General features: G+C 36.4%; 1 protein-coding gene across 1 annotated transcript in view; it reads right to left on the reverse strand.

Annotated features, from left to right (window-relative positions):
- The window catches only part of LOC148947573 (solute carrier family 12 member 4-like), a 396,387-nt gene that overhangs the window by 52,180 nt on the left and 323,739 nt on the right, over positions 1-20,468 (reverse strand). The window contains 2 exon segments of the mRNA XM_089095942.1: positions 9,411-9,443; positions 18,160-18,267. Of these exon segments, the coding sequence (XP_088952068.1) occupies positions 9,411-9,443; positions 18,160-18,267 (141 nt within the window).

Raw genomic sequence — 20,468 nt, forward strand, 5'->3', positions numbered from 1 at the left:
GAGTTTTAATATTTGATGTTTGAACTAATTTCAACAAAATGGGCACCACACAATTTTTACCGGGTGGGTTTGGGAAAAAAGGCGTGGAGGAGGGAGGGGCTAGTTGCCCTCTGATGTGTTTTGACTCTCAGAAAGTGAACTAGAACTTTTAATTTCCAATTAATTGAGCCTTCTCTGAAGTTTATGCGAGCATCCCTTTCATAAGAACCATATACGCCCTCCGGACAAAACTTACAAAGCCTGTCCCCCCCTGGGGGTTTGTGCCGATACCAGAGTTTTGTTATTTGACCTTTGAACTAATTTTAACAAAATGGCTATCTCAAAATTTGTATCGGATGGGTTTGGGGAAAAAGGGCTTGGGGGAGGGCTAGTTACCCTTCGATCTATTTTCACTCTTAAAAATTGAACTAGAACTTTCAATTTCCATTCAAATGAGTCCTCTCTGAAGTTGCCCTCTCAAATGAGCCATCCCTACCATAAGAACCATATATGTCCCCAGGACATAAATTGCAACGCCTACCCCCGGGCCCTGGGGGGCTGTGTCAACACCGGAGTTTTGTAATCCGACCTTTAAACTATTTTTAACGAAATGGCTACCTCAAAAAAAAATTTTTGGATCCATTTGGGGGAAAAGGGGTTTTGGGGAATAGTTGCCCTCTGATATCTTTTGATTCTTAAATACTGAACTAGAACTTTCAATTTCCGATCAAAAGAGCCTACTCTGAAGTTTATACTAGCATTCCTTCCATAACAACTATATATGCACCCCGGAAATAACTTACAACGCCTAACCCAGGCCATGAAGGATTGTGTCGACCCTGGAGTTTTCGTTATATGATCTTTGAAACATTTAAAAAAATGGCTCTCTCAAAGTTCTTATTGGATGTGTTTAAGGAAAATGGGACGTGGAGGGGGAGCTATTTGCCCTCCGGTATCTTTTAACTCTTAAAAATTGAACTAGAACTTTCAATTTCAAATCAAATGAGCTCACTCCAAAGTTTATACGAGCATTTCTTCCATAAGGACCATATTTGCTCCCAAAGCATTACTTAAGGCACCTGCCCCCGGACCCTGCAGGGGAGGAGCGTCGACACAGGATTCTCGAAAGTGAACTTTCCATTTCAAATCAAATGAGCCTTTTCTGAAGTTTATACGAGCATCCCTTTCATAAGAACAATATAAGCCCCCAGGACAACACTTATAACGCCTACCCCCTGGGTCATGTGGGATGTGTTGACACCAAAGTTTTGTTATCTAATTTTTGAACTATTTTTTAAAAAATTGGTCATCTCAAAATTTGTAGTGGATGGGCTTAGGGGAAAAGGGCGTGGGGGGGGGGGGTGCTAGTTGTCCTCCGATCTCTTTATTCTTAAAAGTGAAGTAGAATTTAGAATTTCCAATCAAATGAGCCCTCTATAAAGTTTATACGAGCATTCCTTTAATAAGAACCGTATATGCCCCCAGGGTATAACTTAGAACCTGCCCCCGGGTCCTGGGGGTTGTATCGTCACAGGAGTTTTTCTTATCCGACCTTTGAACAATTTTTTACAAAATGGTGATCTCAAAATTTTCATCAGGTGGGTTTTGGGGAAAAAACGTGGGGGGGGGGGGCTAGTTGCCCTTGGATCTCTTTTGACTCTTAAAAAGTGAACTCGAACTTTCAATTTCTGATCAAATGAGTCCTCTATGAAGTTTATACAAGCATCCCTTTCATAAGAACCATATATGCCCCCAGGACATAACTTACAGCGAATTCCCCCGGGCCCTGACGGGTTCTGTCGTCACCTGAGTTTTTATTTTTGAACTATTTTTAACAAAACTTTAGAACTATTTTTAACAAAATGACTATCTCAAATTTTTATCAGATGCATTTGGGGAAAAAGGGGCGTAGGGGGGGGGCAAATTCCCCTCCAATATCTTTTGACTCTGAAAAACTGAACTAGAACTTTAAATTTCCAATCAAATGAGCCCTCTCTGAAGTTTTTACGAGTCCCTTCCATAAAAACCATAAAGTTACACAGGGCATAACTTACAACGCCAACCATCGGGCCCTGGGGAGTTGTTTTGACCCTGGAGTTTTCGTTATATGATCTTTGAACTATTTTTAGCAAAGTGGCTTTCTCAAAGTTCTTATCGGATGGGTTTGAGGGAAAAGGCAAGGAGGAGGGGGGGGGCTGGGTGCCCTCCGATCTCATTTGACTCTTCAAAAGTGAACTAGAACTTTCCATTTCCAATCAAATGAGCCCTCTTTGAAGCTTTTACTAGGATCCCTTCCATAAGAACAATATATGCCCCCAGGGCGTAACTTACAACGCCTGCCTCCGGGCCTTGGAAGGCTGTGTCGACACCAGAGTTTTTTTTATCCAGCCTTTGAACCAAATTTAACAAAATTGCTATCTCAAAATTTTTATCGGATGCATTTCGGGGAAAAGGGGCATGGGGGGATAGTTGCCCTCTGATCTCTTGTGACTCTTAAAAACAGTACTAGAGCTTTCAATTTCCGATCAAATGAGCTCTCTCTGAAATTTAAACGAGCATCCCTTCCATAACAACTAAATATGCCCCCCCTCCCGGGTACAACTTAAAACGCCTACCCTTGGTCCTGAGGGATTTTGTCGACCCTGGAGTTTTTGTTATTTGATCTTTGAAGTATTTGAAAAATAGCTCTCTCAAAGTTCTTATTGGATGGGTTTGAGGAAAATATATGCCCCCGTAAATGGGTATAAAAAAATTGTTATCAGATGCATTTGGGGAAAAAAGGGCGGGTGGGGGGGCTAGTGTTCCTCCAATCTCTTTTGATCCTGAAAAACTGAACTAGAACTTCAATTTCCTATCAAATGAGCCCTCTCAGAAGTTTTTACGAGTATCCCCCATATATACCCCCAGGGCATAACTGACAGCGAATGCTCGGGGCCCTGGGGGGTTCTGTCGACACTTGAGTTTTTGCTTTTGAACTAAAATAGCGACGAAGACCACACTGCCTTTCCATCACAAACAACAAAAGTACGAAGAACAAAAGGGAAATCTTTTTGTAAGACAGTGGAGATATTTGAATGAATATTTCGGCCCTATGTCCAAGGGCCGTCCTCAGCAAGACAAAAATATATAAAAGAAAAGACTCACAACAACATGCGACCAATAAAACCAAAAAAGTGGAAATTTTTTCAAAACAGTCCTAGCATCATTACTTCAGCGAAGTTCAATCCACTTTTTTGGTTTTATTGGTCGCATGTTGTTGTGAGTCTTTTTTCTTTTATATATTTTTGTCTTGCTGGGGACGGCCCTTGGACATAGGGCCGAAATATTCATTCAAATTATCTCCACTGTCTTACAAAAAGATTTCCCTTTTGTTCTTCGTACTTTTGTTGTTTGTGCTTTTGAACTATTTTTGACAAAACTTTAGAACTATTTTTAACAGAATGGTTATCTCAAAATTTTTATCAGATGCATTTAGGGAAAAGGGGGGGGGGATAGTTACCCTCCAATCTCTTTTGATTCAAAGAAACTGAACTAGAACTTTCAATTTTTAATCAAATGAGCCTTCTCTGAAGTTTTTACAAGCATCCCTTCCATAAGAACCATACATACCCCCAGGCCACAACTTGCAACGCCTGCCCTCGGGCCCTGGGGGTTGTGTCACCCCCGGAGTTTTCGTTATATGATCTTTGAACTATTTAAAAAAATGGATATCTTAAAGCTCTTATCGGAGGGGTATGAGGAAAAAAGGGCGTGGAGGGGGGGGGGGGGGGCTAGTTGCCTTCTGATCTCTTTTGACTCTTAAAAAGTTAACTAGAACTTTCAATTTCCAAACAAATGAGCCTCTTTGAAGTTTATACGAGCATATCTTCCAAAAGAACCATATGCGCCCCAAGGGCATAACTTACAGCGCCTGCCCTGGGTCCTGGGAGGTTTTGTCGACACCGGAGTCTTGTTATTTAATTTTTTAACTATTTTTTAAAAAAATGGCCATCTCAAAATTTGTAGTGGATGGGTTTGGGGAAAAAGGGTGTTGGGGGGGGGGGGATAGGTGCCCCCTGATCTCTTCATTCTTGAAAAGTGAACTAGAAATTTCAATTTACAATTAAATGAGCCCTCTATAAGTTTATACGAGCATCCCTTTAATAAGAACCACTATATGCCCCCAGGACACAACTTAGAACACCTGCTCCCGGACCCTGGGGGGTTTTATACACACTGGAGTCTTTCTCATCCGACCTTTGAACTATTTTTAATAAAATGGCTATCTCAAAATTTGTATCAGACACATATGGGGAAAAAGGGGCTGGAAGGGGGGGGGGGGCTAGTTGCCCTCCAATCTAAACTAAACTAGAACTTTCAACGTCCAACCAAGTGAACCTTCTCTGAAGTTTTTACGAGCATCCCTTCCATTAGAACCATATATGCCCCCAGGGCATAACTTACAACGCCTCCCCCCGGGCCCTGAGGGGTAGTGTTGACCCCAGAGTTTTCGTTATATGATCTTTGAATTATTAAAAAAAAATGGTTATCTCCAAGTTTTTTTCGGATGGGTTTGAGGAAAAAAGGGGGTGGATGGGAGAAGGGGGGCTAGTAGCCCTCCGATCTCGTTTGACTCTCAAAAAGTTAACTAGAACTTTCCATTTCCAATCAAATGAGGCCTCTTTAAAGTTTATTCGAGCATCCCTTCCATTAGAAAAATATATGCTCTCAGGGCGTAACTTACAACGCCGGTATCCGGGCCTTGGGGGGTTGTGTCGACGCCAGAGTTTTTGTTATATGATCGGAGTTTTTTTTTAATGATCTTTGAACTATTTCTATCAAAATGACAATCTCAAAATTTTTATCGGATGCATTTGGGAAAAAAGGGTGGGGGGGAGGGCTAGTTGCCCTCCGATCACGTTTGACTCTTAAAAAGGGCATTAGAACTTTTGATTTCAAATTGAATGAGCTCGCTTCAAAGTTTATGCGACGATCACTTCCATATGAAGTGCCTCTGGGAAAAAAAAAATAATAATGCAACATTGGACCTGCATGGCTTTTACTATAGGCAACGCTATATCGTTGCCTCTGATTTTGTTTCGAATAAAAACGTTTTACTGTTAATAATGCTTTCAAACTAAAATCAAACATATTGTTTTAATAATAAACATAATAAATAAAGCATCTCATAATCTTTTATGTTTCACAACCTATGTCTAAAGACATTAAAATATATTTCGTATTACAATTATGATTAGATTATAGAGTGTCTCGCACAGCAAATTCGGGCCAAGAGTAGAAGGACAATTAGAATTAGTATCAAAGTTACTACATACGGAGGTGAGTGGTGGAGGGGAGGACGTTAGAATAATTAGTGTTATTCCACTTTGAAATGAAAAAGGGTTATTTCCCTCTTCATAAGGCAAAGGGAACAATATGAAAATCTAGCTTTAGCTGTTACACCCTCTCTCCATCTACCGTCGTCTCTTAAAAGGGCTTTTATGGGCTCTGTAACGGTCAAAGAAATATGTGAAATTTTGAATGCATGTAACTTTGCTTCAAGCCCTTTTATTGAATAAAAAAAATATGGTACCTCGTCCAAATTTTATCTTGCTATGCTAATTTAGCTAAACACTCAAGTTCGTAACTGTTCAAAGGAGAGAGCATCTTAAAGATGCGTCTCAAGTGAAACACAATTATATTTCCAAATTCCCAAATTTCTAACATTTTGGGTCTCCGTTCAACCATTCAAGAAATCAGAAGGAAACCTTTGTTGCCACCTAAAGGGCGTTGTATTCCACCTGCAAGCTTTAATGTTACCTTTCTCCTCAAGGTAGATGAACATTTAAACCTTAATTCTCTTCCATGATGTTTTGCTCGGTGACTTCTGGGGGACGTCCATTCCTGACATCCCGGACACTGACAAAAGTTTAAAGTGAGACAAGAACACAGCAAGAGCGTAAAAATATAATTCTTTTACGATCAACTGAAGAAGAATGAATGCTCGGAAATCCTGATCGAAAGGAATCCTGATCGGAATTAGAAAACATCCTGATTACGCCTATGAATAGTTTGAAAAAAAGATGAATGAATGATCCATGACAACAACAACAATTCCATTACCCACTAAATTGAAAAAGATTAGTACTTTCCATAAGTCTACTATTAATTAAAAAAAGAGGGAGATGTCATCTGAACAAACATCGAAGAGAGAGGGATTAACCTTCGTTATTCCAGAGAATAACGAGAATATTCCGTTATTCCAGTCGGCGATTCAGAAAAGTTGGATGTTTGAAAGCCCCTTCTTGATTCTGTATTAAAAAAATTCAACTGAAAGTAAAGAGCAACATTAAAACTTAAAATGAACAGTAATTATTACATGTATGAGGGTGTTGCCTCTTCCTCAATATCTCGCTCTTCACGCTAAAGTTTTTAAGTACTTTTACAAAAAATTCTTATTGTTCTAATTAACCAGCCCTTGTTTTTCGGGAGTCGTTCTTGAGGAACTGGGACCAAAAGTCAAAATTTTGCGTAAAGAGCGAGATATTTAGGAGTGAGGTACCACCCACTTGCATGAGGTATATACCCACACCCCGCCCGAAAAACGTATGCATACTTCCCAATAAGAAATACTATGCTTAAACAATAGGCAAATTTTATAACTTAAAGACCATTCCTCAGGGGCTTTAGGGGTCATGTTATTTAAGGCAGAGCTATTAGACCACTCAACTATATTGAATAAAATGGGTATCTCAAAATTTTGGTCGAACTACTTTGGCGAAAAAAGGGGCGTGGGAGGGGGCTACTTGTCCTCCAATCTTTTTGGCCATTTAAAAAAGGACATTATAAATTTTTATTTTTATTCGACTCTGCCCTCTCCCGATATTCTAGAAGTAATGTTTCGATACAGGTACCCCAGGGGATCAAAAATAAACAAACAAATAAACACGCATCCGCGATCTTCGTTTTGGCCAAAAAAAATTCAAATTTTTAGAGATGGGAGTTAAAACCTCTACAGCAGGGTTTTCTGATACGCTGAATCTGATGGTGTAATTTTCATTAACATACATTGACTTTTAGGGAGTGATTCCCCCTTTTTTTTAAAATCAGGTAAATTTTCCCAGGCTCGTAACCTTTGATGGGTAACACTAAACTTAATAAATCTTTTATATTTGGAACAAGCATAAGAATCCAATTCCTTTGATCTATCTATTGATATCAGAATTCCGGTTATTCTATTTGATATATCTATTGATATAAAAATTTCGGTTATTCTATTTGATATATCTATTGATATTAAAGTTACAATTCGTTACCATGAACTATCAAACAGTTCGTGGTAACGAACTGTAGTAAGGAGCGACCCAGCTCAATGGTAACCGAAACTCTAGAAAACGGTTTTTGATACCAATTGGTACATCAAAAGAATCATATTTTAATACTGAATTCAAATATATAAATTTCATCAAGTTTCGTCTTACCCATCAAAAGTTACGCGCCTGAGAAAATTTGGCTGATTTTCGAAAAAAGGGGGAAAGACCCTCTAAAAGCTATAGAATCTTAATGACAATCACACCATCATATTCAGCGTATTAGAGAACCCTACTGTAGAGGTTTCAAGCTCTTATCTACAAAAATGTGGAATTTTGCACTTTTTGCCAGAAGAAAGATCACGGATGCGTGTTTATTTGTTTTTTTGTTTTTTGTTTTTTTCCCCCAGGGGTGATCGTATCGACCCAGTGGTCCTAGAATATTGTGGGAGGACTCATTGGAACGGAAATTAAAAGCTCTAGTGCCAATTTTAAGTGAGCAAAAAATAGAGGGCAGCTAGGCCCCGTCCCACGCTCATTTTTTCCCACCGTGGCCTTATAAGAATTTTGACATATCCATTTTGTTCAACAGTTTTAAAAATATAGGAGATATGTCCTTTAGGATGATTTAATCTACCAAATTCCCCGGGGGGAGGGCTGAGAGTTATGGACTTTACCCCAGGATATAATATATTTTTTGTTATTTGGAAGTATACAGACATTTTCAAAGGGAATTTATTCTGCTATATGCGGGGTAGGGTGGTCAAGGTTTATGTGGGAGGGTCTGTCCATGAAGACACTGTTAAGGGGAGAAGGGACAGCGCTATGAAAGGGATGCAATATTTCCCATCATTATTTAAAAAAAAGATCAGAAATTAAATATAAAAAAAAACAAGTTTTTTAACTGAAAATAAGGAGTAACATGAAAACTTAAAACGAACAGAAAATATTACGTGCATGATTGGGTTCACCCTTTAGTCAATACCTCGCTCTTTAAGCCAAAGATTTTTTAGTACTTTCATAAGAGCTATTTATTCTAAATAACGGCTTTTGTGATTAAGGGGTCATTTTTAAAGAATTGGAACGAAATTCGAACTTTAGCTTAAAGAGCGATATTGACTGGGGGGAGAACCCCCTAAAATACGTATTAAAAATATATGAATATAGAAGATCGTTACGTAAGTTAATTCGTGAGTTACACATATTTATTCCTAATAAAAACGTTGGTAAATAAAATTAAACAAGTTTCGAGAAAGCCATTTAACCAAATAAAAGTAAAATTAATATACAAATTTTGTTTTAATTATTCATGTACGGTGAGCGAACATCTAAACCTGGATTTATTCAAAAACGTTCAAAAATTAAACAAGAAAAACAAGTTTTTTTTTAACTGAAAGTATGAAACGACGTTAAAGCTTAAAACGAACAGAAATTATTCCGTATATGAAAGGGGCTGTCCCCTCCTCAACGCCTCGCTCTTTATGCTAAAGTTTGACTTTCTCACAACTCTATTGTTTTTAAACAATAAAAAACTTTAGCGTAAAGAGCGAGGCGTTGAGGAGGGGACAGCCCCTTTCATATACGGAATAATTTCTGTTCGTTTTATGTTTTAACGTCGTTCCTTACTTTCTGTTAAAAAAAACTTGTTTTTTTTTATTTAATTGAATTTAGGCTTTAGATTTATTTCTGGGAGTACTGTTCACCTAGAATAGCCTATTACCCCAACATCCCTAGCAATACCTCTTTCCCCTTGTACAAGGATGATCATAAGTCAGTATCCTAGTGAGAGGAAAGGGTAGAAGTGGGTACTTGTAAACAACCTCTTTGCCCTTTAATTTGCACTGTAGATCCATTACTGAAATTTATATTTACATACTTATTCAGCTTTTTGAGTTAACCAAAAAATCATTTTCTACACCTTTACCTGAAGTTGTTGAGTTTATAAATCTTAATGTTAAGTTTGTTAAGTTATAAATGTTAAGTTAAGTATATAAGTCTAGTAAGCTTATAAATCAATCAACATAAAAAAGCTTTTACACATGTAAGAATCGTTTCAATTCTTTTCTAGGTCATAAGAATAAGAATTGTCAGTTAAAAAGGAAAATTGAATAACATGCTGATAGAGTGCAAAAGAACCAATACCTTAAGATCATATCCAGAAGAAAATGCGGTAGTCTAAGCACACAAAAAAGATAGAGGTTAGTACACAAATTGTGAAAAAGAGCACAGAATACAGTCCACCACGAGGGGATATAAACTAAGCTAAAAATTTTACACCTTTTTTTGTTACTGGAAGAAAATCTATTTCAGAGCCATTTGAAAAAGTTACAAAAAGAAGAACAAGAAGAAGAAAAAATCAATTTCAGTTCATATTTTGCGTCAATTGAACATGTAAATTCAGCACTAAGATGTAAAGATTTAATATCTGTTGTTTTTTTTTCTTTCTTGTTTAGTCATCATCTCATCTGAGACTACTTGCACAATTCAAAAATTTTGACTATTAGAGTTATTTTATTCACAGAATCATGAAATAACAATCAAACTTTTGTTAAAACTTTAGCAACAATTAAAATCTCCCAGTTGGTTCTGAAATCGAATTTGAATACTGCTGATTCACCAACAACAGTTTTTTTTAGCAAAAAGCTTTACAATCATCAGCTGGTGTAATAGTTTTCTATAGCAAAAATAGGGTCTTAAGAAAGGTGTTTTCCGAAATCCAAATACCATTAAGCATTATTTTTAATTGTGCTAAGTATTTTTGTTGTAAAACATAATATAACAAAAATTTGATCTATCCACATCATTGTAAAATTTAAATGAACTAAATTATTAGCCGCTATGACTACCAATGAGCATATAATTTGAAGAATTTGAAGTTAATCACTATTTTAGGAAATAGGTAACAAGAAATATAAATAATCGTTAATGGTAATTCATTTCTAGAACATACCCTAGAATAGGCCCTTATGAAGAGGCTTCTTTGAGCATATCCCCTCGTTGAGGGCCAACAAATAGGCTATTCTACGTATAGCTGTAAAGTAATACAAGGATACATAAAAAAGGGTTAAATGTTAATCTTTGTAGAAACATTATCCTTACCGAGCATCGCCTATCCATTAGCATCTGAAACACAAAATCAGAATGAAATTAAAAATTAGGGAAGAACAAAATAAATGAACTGAAACAAGATTCATTGGTCGAAGAAAAAATCCTAGTTACTTTCAAACAGGGACTACAAAATTAAGTAAAGTAGTGGAGGAGAGTGGGTTCTCGCAAGTGGGATCAGAGGAGAGTGGGATACACTGTCTATCTTCTGATTTTAAATTAGAAGTTTAATTTTCGCCTTTCCCTTAATACTTTTTTTTCTTTTGCCACATGTGGATTACACGTGTATCGACCAGAAAAACTTATTTCTTTCCTTCATATTACTGTACTAATCATTTTTCTCTAACAGCATAATCATTGGATTATTAATTATGACATGGTATTGGTGAAATGAAACATGTCAAACGCAAGTAAGTAAAACGCAGGGTATTGGCAAGACATGGATGACTTCAAAGACGGAGGAGGATTTTCTACATGTTTTGTAAAAGAAATTGCATAAAGATAATTTCGGGTACCCGCCTGACTGACCATACATCAAACAGCGAGCTGTACGAATAGTGCAGCTCTATCTTTCTGTCTGGAGATATAATGACAAAAAAGTTCAGATGGCTAGGACACGTTTTGTGGATGAAGGAAGATAGATTACCAAATATTGTCCTTTTGTCATTCATCTAGTGCCAAATGAAAGGAAAGTCTTCCTGAATGGAGTGTGAAGAGTTCGTAAGAGAGAATTTAAAGAAAATTAGAATTTCGTGGGGTTGTCAAGAGAAGCTATGAATAAATTAGCATGGAAGATGAGCGTCAGCAGCTGTTTTGGTCGAAAGTGGCCTGGTGCTGCAGTGAGTTTTTAATAAAAGTAGTGGGAGTATTCATGAAAAATAAACCAACTTTCGACTTTTGGTCTAAGGTGGCCTGGTGCTGAAGTTAGTTGTTAGTAAAAGTAGTGGGAGTATTGATGAAAAGTCACCAACTTGAAAGTTTTGGTCTAAGGTGGCCTGGTGCCGCAGTGAGTTGTTAGTAAAAGTAGTGGGAGTATTCATTAAAAGTAACCAGCTTGAAAGTTTTAATCTAAGGTAGCCTGGTGCTGCCATGAGTTGTTAGTATAAGTAGTGGGAGTAATCATGAAAAGTAACCAACTTGAAAGTTTTCGTCTAAGGTGACCTGGTCCTGCAATGAGTTGTTAGTAAAAGTAGTGGGAGTAATGATGAAAAGTAACAAACTTGAAAGTTTTGGTCTAAGGTGGCCTGGTGCTGCAGTGAGTTGTTACTAAAAGTAGTTGTAGTATCCATGAAAAGTAACCAACTTGAAAGTTTTTGTCTACAGTGGCCTGGTGCTGCAGTGAGTTGTTAGTAAAAGTGGCTGGAGTATTCATGAACAGTAGTCAACTTGAAAATTTTGGTTTAAGGTGGCCTGGTGCTGCAGTGACTTGTTGGTAAAAGTAGTGGGAGTATTTATGAAAAGTAACCAACGTGAAAGTTTTGGTCTAAGGGGGCCTGGTGCTGAAGTGAGTTGTTAATAGAGGTAGTGGGTGTATTTGAGAAAAGTAAGCAACTTGAAAGTTTTGGTCTAAGGTGACTTGGTGCTGCAGTGAGTTGTTAGTAATAGTGGTGGGAGTATTCATGGAAAGTAACCAGCTTGAAAGTTTTTGGCTAAGGTGGCTTGGTACTGCATTGATTTGTTAGTAAAAGTAGATGGAGTATTCATGAAAAGTAACCAACTTGAAAGTTTTGGTCTAAGGTGGCCTGGTGCTGCAGTGAGTTGTTAGTAAAAGTAGTAGGAGTATTCATGAGAAGTAACCAACTTGAAAGTTTTGTCTAAGGTGGCCTGGTGCTTCAGTGAGTTGTTAGTAAAAGTAGTGGGAGTATTGATGAAAGGTAACCAACTTGAAAGTTTTACTCTAAGGTGGCCTGATGCTGCTGTGAGTTGTTAATAAAAGTAGTGGGAGTATTCATGAAAAGTAACCAATTGGAAAGTTTTGATCTAAGGTAGTCTGGTCCTGCAGTGAGTTGTTATTGAAAGTAGTGAGAGAATTCATGAAAAGTAACCAACTTGAAAGTTTTGGTCTAAGTTGGCCTGGAGCTACAGGGAATTGCTAGTAAAAGTAGTGGGAGTATTCAGGAAAAGTAACAAACTTGATAGTTTCGGTCTAAGTTGGCCTGGTGCTGCAGTCAGTTGCCAGTAAAAGTAGTGATAGTGTTGACAAAAAGTGACCTAGTTGAATGTTTTGGTTTAAGGTGGCCTGGGGCTGCAGTGAGTTGTTAGTAAAAGTTGTGGTAGTATTGATGAAAAGTAACCAACTTGAAAGTTTTGGTCTAAGGTGGTCTAGTGCTTCACTGAGCTATTAGTTAAAGTAGTGAGAGTATTGATGAAAAGTAACAAACTTGAATGTTTTGTTCGAAGGTGGCCTGGTGCTACAGTGAGTTGTTAGTAAAAGTAGTGGGAGTACTCATGAAAAGTGAACAACTTGAAACTTTTGGTCTAAGGTGGTCTGGTGCTTCAGTGAGTTGCTAGTAAAAGTAGCGGGAGTATTTATGAAAAGTAAGCAACTTGAAAGTTTTGGTCTAAGGTTGGCTGGTGCTGCAGTGAGTTGTTAGTAAAAGTAGTGGGAGTATTCATGAAAAGTAACCAACTTGAAAGTTCTGGTTTAAGGTGACCTGGTGATGCAGTGAGTTGTTAGTAAAAGTAGTGGGAGTTTTCATGAAAAGTAACCAAATTGAAAGTTCTGATCTATAGGGCCTGGTGCTGCAGTGAGTTGTTAGTAAAAGTAATGGGAGTATCGATGACAAGTAACCAACTTGAAAGTTTTGGTTCAGATGGCCTGGTGCTGTAGTGAGTTGCTAGTAAAAGTAGTGGAAGTATTGACGAAAAGTAACCAACTTGAAAGTTTTGGTCTAAGGTGGCCTGGGGCTGCAGGGAGTTGTTAGTAAAAGTAGTGGGAGTATTGATGAAAAGTAACCAGCTTGAAAATTTTGGTCTAAGGTGGCCTGATGCTGCAGGGAGTTGTTAGTAAAAGTAGTGGGAGTATTGATGAAAAGTAACCAGCTTGAAAGTTTTTGTGTAAGGTGGCCTGGTGCTGCAGTTAGTTGTTAGTAAAAGTAGTGGGAGTTTTCATAAAAAGTAACCAATTTGAAAGTTTTGGTCTAAGGTAGTAGCCTGGTGCTGCAGTGAGTTGTTAGTAAAAGTAGTAAGAGAATTCATGACAAGTAACCAACTTGAAAGTTTTGGTATAAGGTGGCCTGGTGCTTCAGTGATTTGCTAGTAAAAGTAGCGGGAGTATTTATGAAAAGTAACCAACATGAAAGTTTTGGTCTAAGGTCGGCTGGTGCTGCAGTGAGTTGTTAGTAAAAGTAGTGGGAGTATTCATGAAAAGTAACCAACTTGAAAGTTCTGGTTTAAGGTGGCCTGGTGATGCAGTGAGTTGTTAGTAAAAGTAGTGGGAGTATTGATGAAAAGTAACCAAATTGAAAGTTCTGGTGTATAGGGCCTGGTGCTGTAGTGAGTTGTTAGTAAAAGTAATGGGAGTATTGATGACAAGTGACCAACTTGAAAGTTTTGGTTCAGATGGCCTGGTGCTGTAGTGAGTTGTTAGTAAAAGTAGTGGGAGTATTGACGAAAAGTAACCAACTTGAAAGTTTTGGTCTAAGGTGGCCTGGGGCTGCAGGGAGTTGTTAGTAAAAGTAGTGGGAGTATTGATGAAAAGTAACCATCTTGAAAATTTTGGTCTAAGGTGGCCTGTTGCTGCAGGGAGTTGTTAGTAAAAGTAGTGGGAGTATTGATGAAAAGTAACCAGCTTGAAAGTTTTGGTCTAAGGTGGCCTGGTGCTGCAGTGAGTTGTTACTGAAAGTAGTGGGAGTATTCATAAAAAGTAACCAATTTGAAAGTTTTGGTCTAAGGTAGCCTTTTGCTGCAGTGAGTTGTTAGTAAAAGTAGTGAGAGAATTCATGACAAGTAACCAACTTGAATTTTTGTGTCTAAGGCGGCCTGGAGCTGCAGGGAGTTGCTAGTAAAAGTAGTGGGAGTATTCAGGAAAAGTAACCAACTTGAAAGTTTTGGTCTAAGTTGGCCTGGTGCTGCAGTGAGTTGTCCGTAAAAGTAGTGATAATGTTAATGAAAAGTAATCAATTTCAAAGTTTTGGTCTAAGGTGGCCTGGGGCTGCAGTGAGTTGTTAGTGAAGGTTGTGGGAGTATTGATAAAAAGTAACCAACTTGAAAGTTTTGGTCTAGGATGGCCTGTTGCTTCAATGAGTCGTTAGTAAAAGTAGTGGGAGTATTGATGAAAAGTAACCAGCTTAAAGTTTTGGTCTAAGGTGGCCTGGTGCTGCAGTGAGTTATTAGTAAAAGTAGTGGGAGTATTGATGAAAAGTAACCAACTTGAATGTTTTGTTCCAAGGCGGACTGGTGCTGAGGTGAGTTGTTAGTAAAAGTAGTGGGAGTATTCATGAAAAGTAACCAACTTGAAAGTTTTGGTCTAAGGTGGCCTGGTGCTTCAGTGAGTTGTTAGTAAAAGTAGCGGGAGTATTTATGAAAACTAACCAACTTGAAAGTTTTGGTCTAAGGTCGGCTGGTGCTGCAGTGAGTTGTTAGTAAAAGTAGTGAGAGTATTAGTGAAAAGTAACAAAGTTGAAAGTTTAGGTCTAAGGTGTCCTGGTGCTGCAGTGAGTTGTTAGTAAAAGAGGTGGGAGTATTCATGAAAAGTAACCAACTTGAAAGTTTTGGTTTAAGGTGACCTGGTGCTGCAGTGAGTTGTTAGTAAAAGTATTGGGAAATTATTATGAAAAGTAACTAAATTGAAAGTTCTGGTCTATATAGCCTGGTGCTGCAGTGAGTTGTTAGTAAAAGTAATGGGAGTATTGATGAAAAGTAACTAGCTTGAAAGTTTTGGTTTCAGGTGGCCTGGTGCTGCAGTGAGTTGTTAGTAAAAGTAGTGGGAGTATTGATGAAAAGTAACCAACTTGAAAGTTTTGGTTTAAGGTGACCTGGTGCTGCAGTGAGTTGTTAGTAAAAGTATTGGGAAATTATTATGAAAAGTAACTAAATTGAAAGTTCTGGTCTATATAGCCTGGTGCTGCAGTGAGTTGTTAGTAAAAGTAATGGGAGTATTGATGAAAAGTAAGTAGCTTGAAAGTTTTGGTTTCAGGTGGCCTGGTGCTGCAGTGAGTTGTTAGTAAACGTAGTGGTAGTATTCATGAAAAGTAACCATCTTGAAAGTTTTGGTCTAATGTGGCCTGGTGCCATAAGAAAACTTATAAAATTTGGAAGATGAAGGGTAGGCTATTTGTAATGGTAAAACTGGAGAAAAAAATTAACTTTTTTTTCATTTTGGACAAATTCTAGAGATTTTCTTCGACCTTGTCTATTATGAACAGCACAAAATGCTTCATTCCATGCTGAATGTAATGCAATCTCCACAGAAGAAAGTAGATTTCACAAAAAGGTTGTATAAAGCTGACTCACGACGTTGCCCAAAATATAATAATAAAACAAATTTGAAGAAAGATAAAATTCCATTACTTTCTTATATAACATAATACTTCTTCCTACAGAAGTTTAAAAAGTTTATTGTTAAAGTGAAAACAAAATGTAAAATAACGACTAAAATTTTAATTAAGGCAGTAAAAAGATAAATAAATTCTTAAATAGATAAGTTTTCTTTTCATTTTGATTATAAATGGAAAAGTAATGTATCTAAGGAATTTTTGGTAAAGTTTATAGAACTTATTTTTTAATATTTAAAAGTTAGAACGATATTAATATTTCAATATCGATATTTATATTTTAATAGTAATAATTATTTTATCAATATTTGAAAATTGGATACTGTCTCTATTTTGAAATAATCAAGGACAATTTGCACCATCCTATCCATTATTTAAAAAAATAATAGTTCACTAAATAATCATTTGAAGTAAGCAAAAAGGGAAAAAGGAAGAAAGAAAGAAAGAAATAATTTATGAATCTGAAATAATTTATCTCAAGCGAAAACTAAAGTAAAGGCTTAAATATCATCTACCTACTACCTCATAAGAAAAGAATCCCTATAACAGTCTATACATTACTCTATTAAGACAAAAATAACATTGACCCGTAAACAAACTAGACTAACAATAAAATATTAATAGGAAAACGACAATATGTCTCGTATCATAAAAAATATATTCGAAAAAGAAAAGTCAAAAAGAGAATTGGTACGCCTGTAATTGAAAGCAAGATAGACTCGTTTTATACCCGTTTTACTCGACTAACAAGCTATATATTTATATAGCTATATAATATATGCTATATAATATATAATATACACAAATTACACAAATACACAAACAAGCTATATAATATAAGTATTTATTAGGCAAAGCCTAATTGTTTTTTTAAAACTATCTTTGCGTTGAAGAAAAATATTGTTTCCTTTTTGAAATAAATGATACTTTATTTAATAGGTTTATTTAATAGATTTAAAAGATAATAATTTAATATAGTTTTTATATAATCTTCATATAGATTACATTTTAATTATCATTAAATATAACAGATTTTAATCCTATTACAATTAATTTTTAACCCAATTTAATAGATTAAATTAAATTAAATATATATTTAATTATAGATTACGATTTAAAATAGATATAGCCTAAACACAATACACATTTAGTTTAATTTTAATATATTTGATTTGGTTTGAATTGATAGATATTTGATTAAATCAATTTGAAATCATTTGACAATACATAGCCATTTTAGAATTGCTGCAACCGCAATAACAAATTATTCTTAATCATTATTTTCTTATGGTTACTCTTGAGCTTTTATCCTAAATTGTCCTTAACTTTATCCTTATATATCTTTAAGTTATCCTTAAATATTCTTAACTAAGACATATCCTTAATTCAATATTCTACAAGATATCCTTAAATGTCATTTTGATGTGGTCACTCTTGAGCTAATACCATAATTGTCCTTAATTATCCTTAAAAATTTTTAATTGCCATTTTTATATGATTACTCTTGAACTTGAGACAACCTGGTATATTCCAGTGGCAGAGCCAAAACCGGGATTTTGACTATGGGGGGGGATTATTCTAGATTCTGGCCAAATCTATTGCTAACGTGCATTGAAGTCATGCAAATTTCTTACGTGCGGTAAGTTTGATATGCCTTTTTAGCTTGCATATCTATTCCTTACAAGACTACAGGTTTATGTACTTATGTAATGGTTTATGTAAGCTCCTCTATATTTTTTAAATTTAAAAATTATAGATAAGCAGATCTATAATTTTTAAATCTTATAAATTCCTCCATGAAGAAATTTTAAATTCAAGTCTGATCGCATGCGAAGACTTACAGTAAGTAGGATCATTTTTTCCGCGAATGAGAGAAAGCGGAATAACACCTTTTAGAAAAAACACAACTTGATTAAAATATGTGATTCAGCCTTCTCTAATACTACCAAAATCATGTTGGTATCATTAAACATAATAGCCCCATTTAAAAAAATAGCGCCCTTTGTTAATAAGTCCCTTTTAGGGCATTTACTACATTTCTGGTATTACTTAACATTTTAGTTAAAATAAATCATATAACGGTTTTATATAATTATTTAATATAGTTTTTATTTATAGTAAACTGCTTATTTGTTGTTGTTTCATAAATAGGCTTTATTAAGACATTTTTCTTACTAGAAATGGATCGATTGTCTCTTTCCTACTACGGCCTTACGAAATACGGCTACGGCCTTTCCTACTACACCCTTTCCTACTAAGGTCTTACACTGTCTTAAGAAATACGAACTTACCACATTCATGCTTTCCTTCTTCGATAAATGAAGTTCTTGGAGTAGTTGATGTCTTTGTTCCATCCTTAGAGTTTTCTCAACGGTATATGCACTAATATCTGCATCCGTCTGAAAAAGCATAAAATCATTTCTAATTTATCTCGGAACTTTCTTGATCTTTTTGATTTTACACCAGAAACAGACCATTACCATCTAACCTGGCATTTAGAATTCAGATGTTCGCGAGAATTTGCGGGAATTTGTTAAATCATAAGCTCCCCAGATCTGTGAGCCGTCCTGGCCGAGTGGTTAGAGCGCAAGACTTGAAATCATTTGTCCATGAGTTCAGGGGGTTTGAGTCCTGGTGTTGCAGGTTAGTGGTTTAGAATAGTCAGCGATATGACTCTGTAACTTCAGCCAGAGTCGACCCAACTTTAAATGGGTACCTGCAGGAATCTGGGGGAAAAAGGGAGGCGTTGGATGATTTGCCCCCAACCGCGGATTGCACTCCAAGTCGAGGGCAGACAATCAGGTGATAGGTACCACTGCTACTCAGACCATCGGTCACCATGCAAAAGTTTAAGTCCCCAGACTCACAGCGACTAAGCTTCGAGAGTCACACAAATGACTCCCACCATAAGCTAAAGAATTTACTATAAGAAGACTCGAACCCTCATCCCAAAAAACATATTATTGCAAGTCCAGCGTGACATCCACAATGCTGGGGTAAATGAGGGTGTTCTTAAGCTGGAGGTTTTCAACTATCCTTAGAGGACCAAATAATACGAGCAACCAAAGAATATAAAAGATATTTTTAAAGATAATTTATAATAAGACAAAAAAGAAACTTGTTGAAAAAAAAATTTCTCAAAGTTTAAAAGCTCCTAGCGATTCAGCGGTGTTTTCTAAAAGTATGCTTTCACATAAAGATATTCTGAAAATTCCATTGGACCCAATAGAAAAAAAAATGCAAATTTAAAGAGTCAAAATATATAAAATCGGTTTTATTTGTTAGAATAGAATCCGAAAACTGAGTTAATTCCAACTGTGTTCACTGCGTGATAAGTATACCTAAGCTCGATGTTCTATAATTGCAGCTAATATTTGATAACGCTAACAACAATCAAATTCCTGGAATAAAAAACTTAAATGTAGAAACGTCACTTTTATCGAAGAAAAGGGTTCATTACATAATAATATTTTCTATTTCTCTGCTCTGGTGCCTGTCGTCCAGCTAATTCTCTCCTGGAAAATTCCCCTGCAAAAATTTGCTCCGCGACAAACTACCCCTGGAAAATTCTCTCTGCAGAAAATCTCCCTCCCGGAAAGTTCCCCCACGAAAAATTCCCCCAGACCATCCCCCCGTTCAAAGTTTCCCCAAGAAATTTTTAATGAAAAATTCTTCCATGGAAAATTCCCCCACTCCCCCTCCCAGCAGACATTTATCCCCTAGAAAATTTCACCATACAAAATTGAGCTGCCAAAGGGAAAGTAAGACAAATAAAAAGAAAAGAAAAGAAAAGACTTTGGAATATTTTACCTGTATTCCAAAATGTAGGGTGAATATAGGGTTCCGTCCATCTTAAATTTTCTTGGTTCTGACTTTGGAGTATAACCCTTACTCCAAAAATATGTCCCTTTAAGGTACTATAGAGGGGAAAACTTCGTTATGTACGCCTACTAGACGACACCCGATACTTTTGGTGAACAGATTTTCACCACTTTCTGAAAACTTTAGTTTTACTCTATGTTATTTAAATTAAATTAAATTAAAAAACAATAAAGAAATGCACCCCTTTTGGGTGCTTCGGACGGAGAAACTTCTGATAAACGCCAGATGGACGCGTTCTCGATTGCAATGGGTGAAGTGGCATCATATACTGTAGATGTCGGTACCAGAACATATCCACGGGAAATAATTACTCGCACTTCTTAGTCCCAGCCTGTTATCTCTCTCCACTTCCATCACAGGGCAGCCCTTCTACAGTTGCCACTAATTTAATGTTTTCAAATTATTTTCTATAGTATATATCATAACCTGCTATGATAACTCAACCCCTAAAAACACACAAAAAGAGAATTAAAAGAAATAATATAAAAATGTAAAAATAAATACTATAGAATATTCTTCACCATATATTCTGCCTTTATTTTGGAAAACAAAATTTAATTTGAGAATTTTCCAAAATTTCTTCTTTTCCTCATTCTTTTTATTTGTCATACTTTCTCTTTGGCTGCCCGAGATAAATTTTTCGACGAGGGGAATTTCCCGGGGGGAATTTCTTGGAGGAATATGCATAGAACAATCTATCCGACTTTGCCATTATACT

The sequence above is a fragment of the Artemia sp. Qi Xiang Cuo genome, chromosome 10 (assembly GCF_049724085.1).
Source record: "Artemia sp. Qi Xiang Cuo chromosome 10, ASM4972408v1, whole genome shotgun sequence".
Taxonomy (NCBI): domain Eukaryota; kingdom Metazoa; phylum Arthropoda; class Branchiopoda; order Anostraca; family Artemiidae; genus Artemia; species Artemia sp. Qi Xiang Cuo.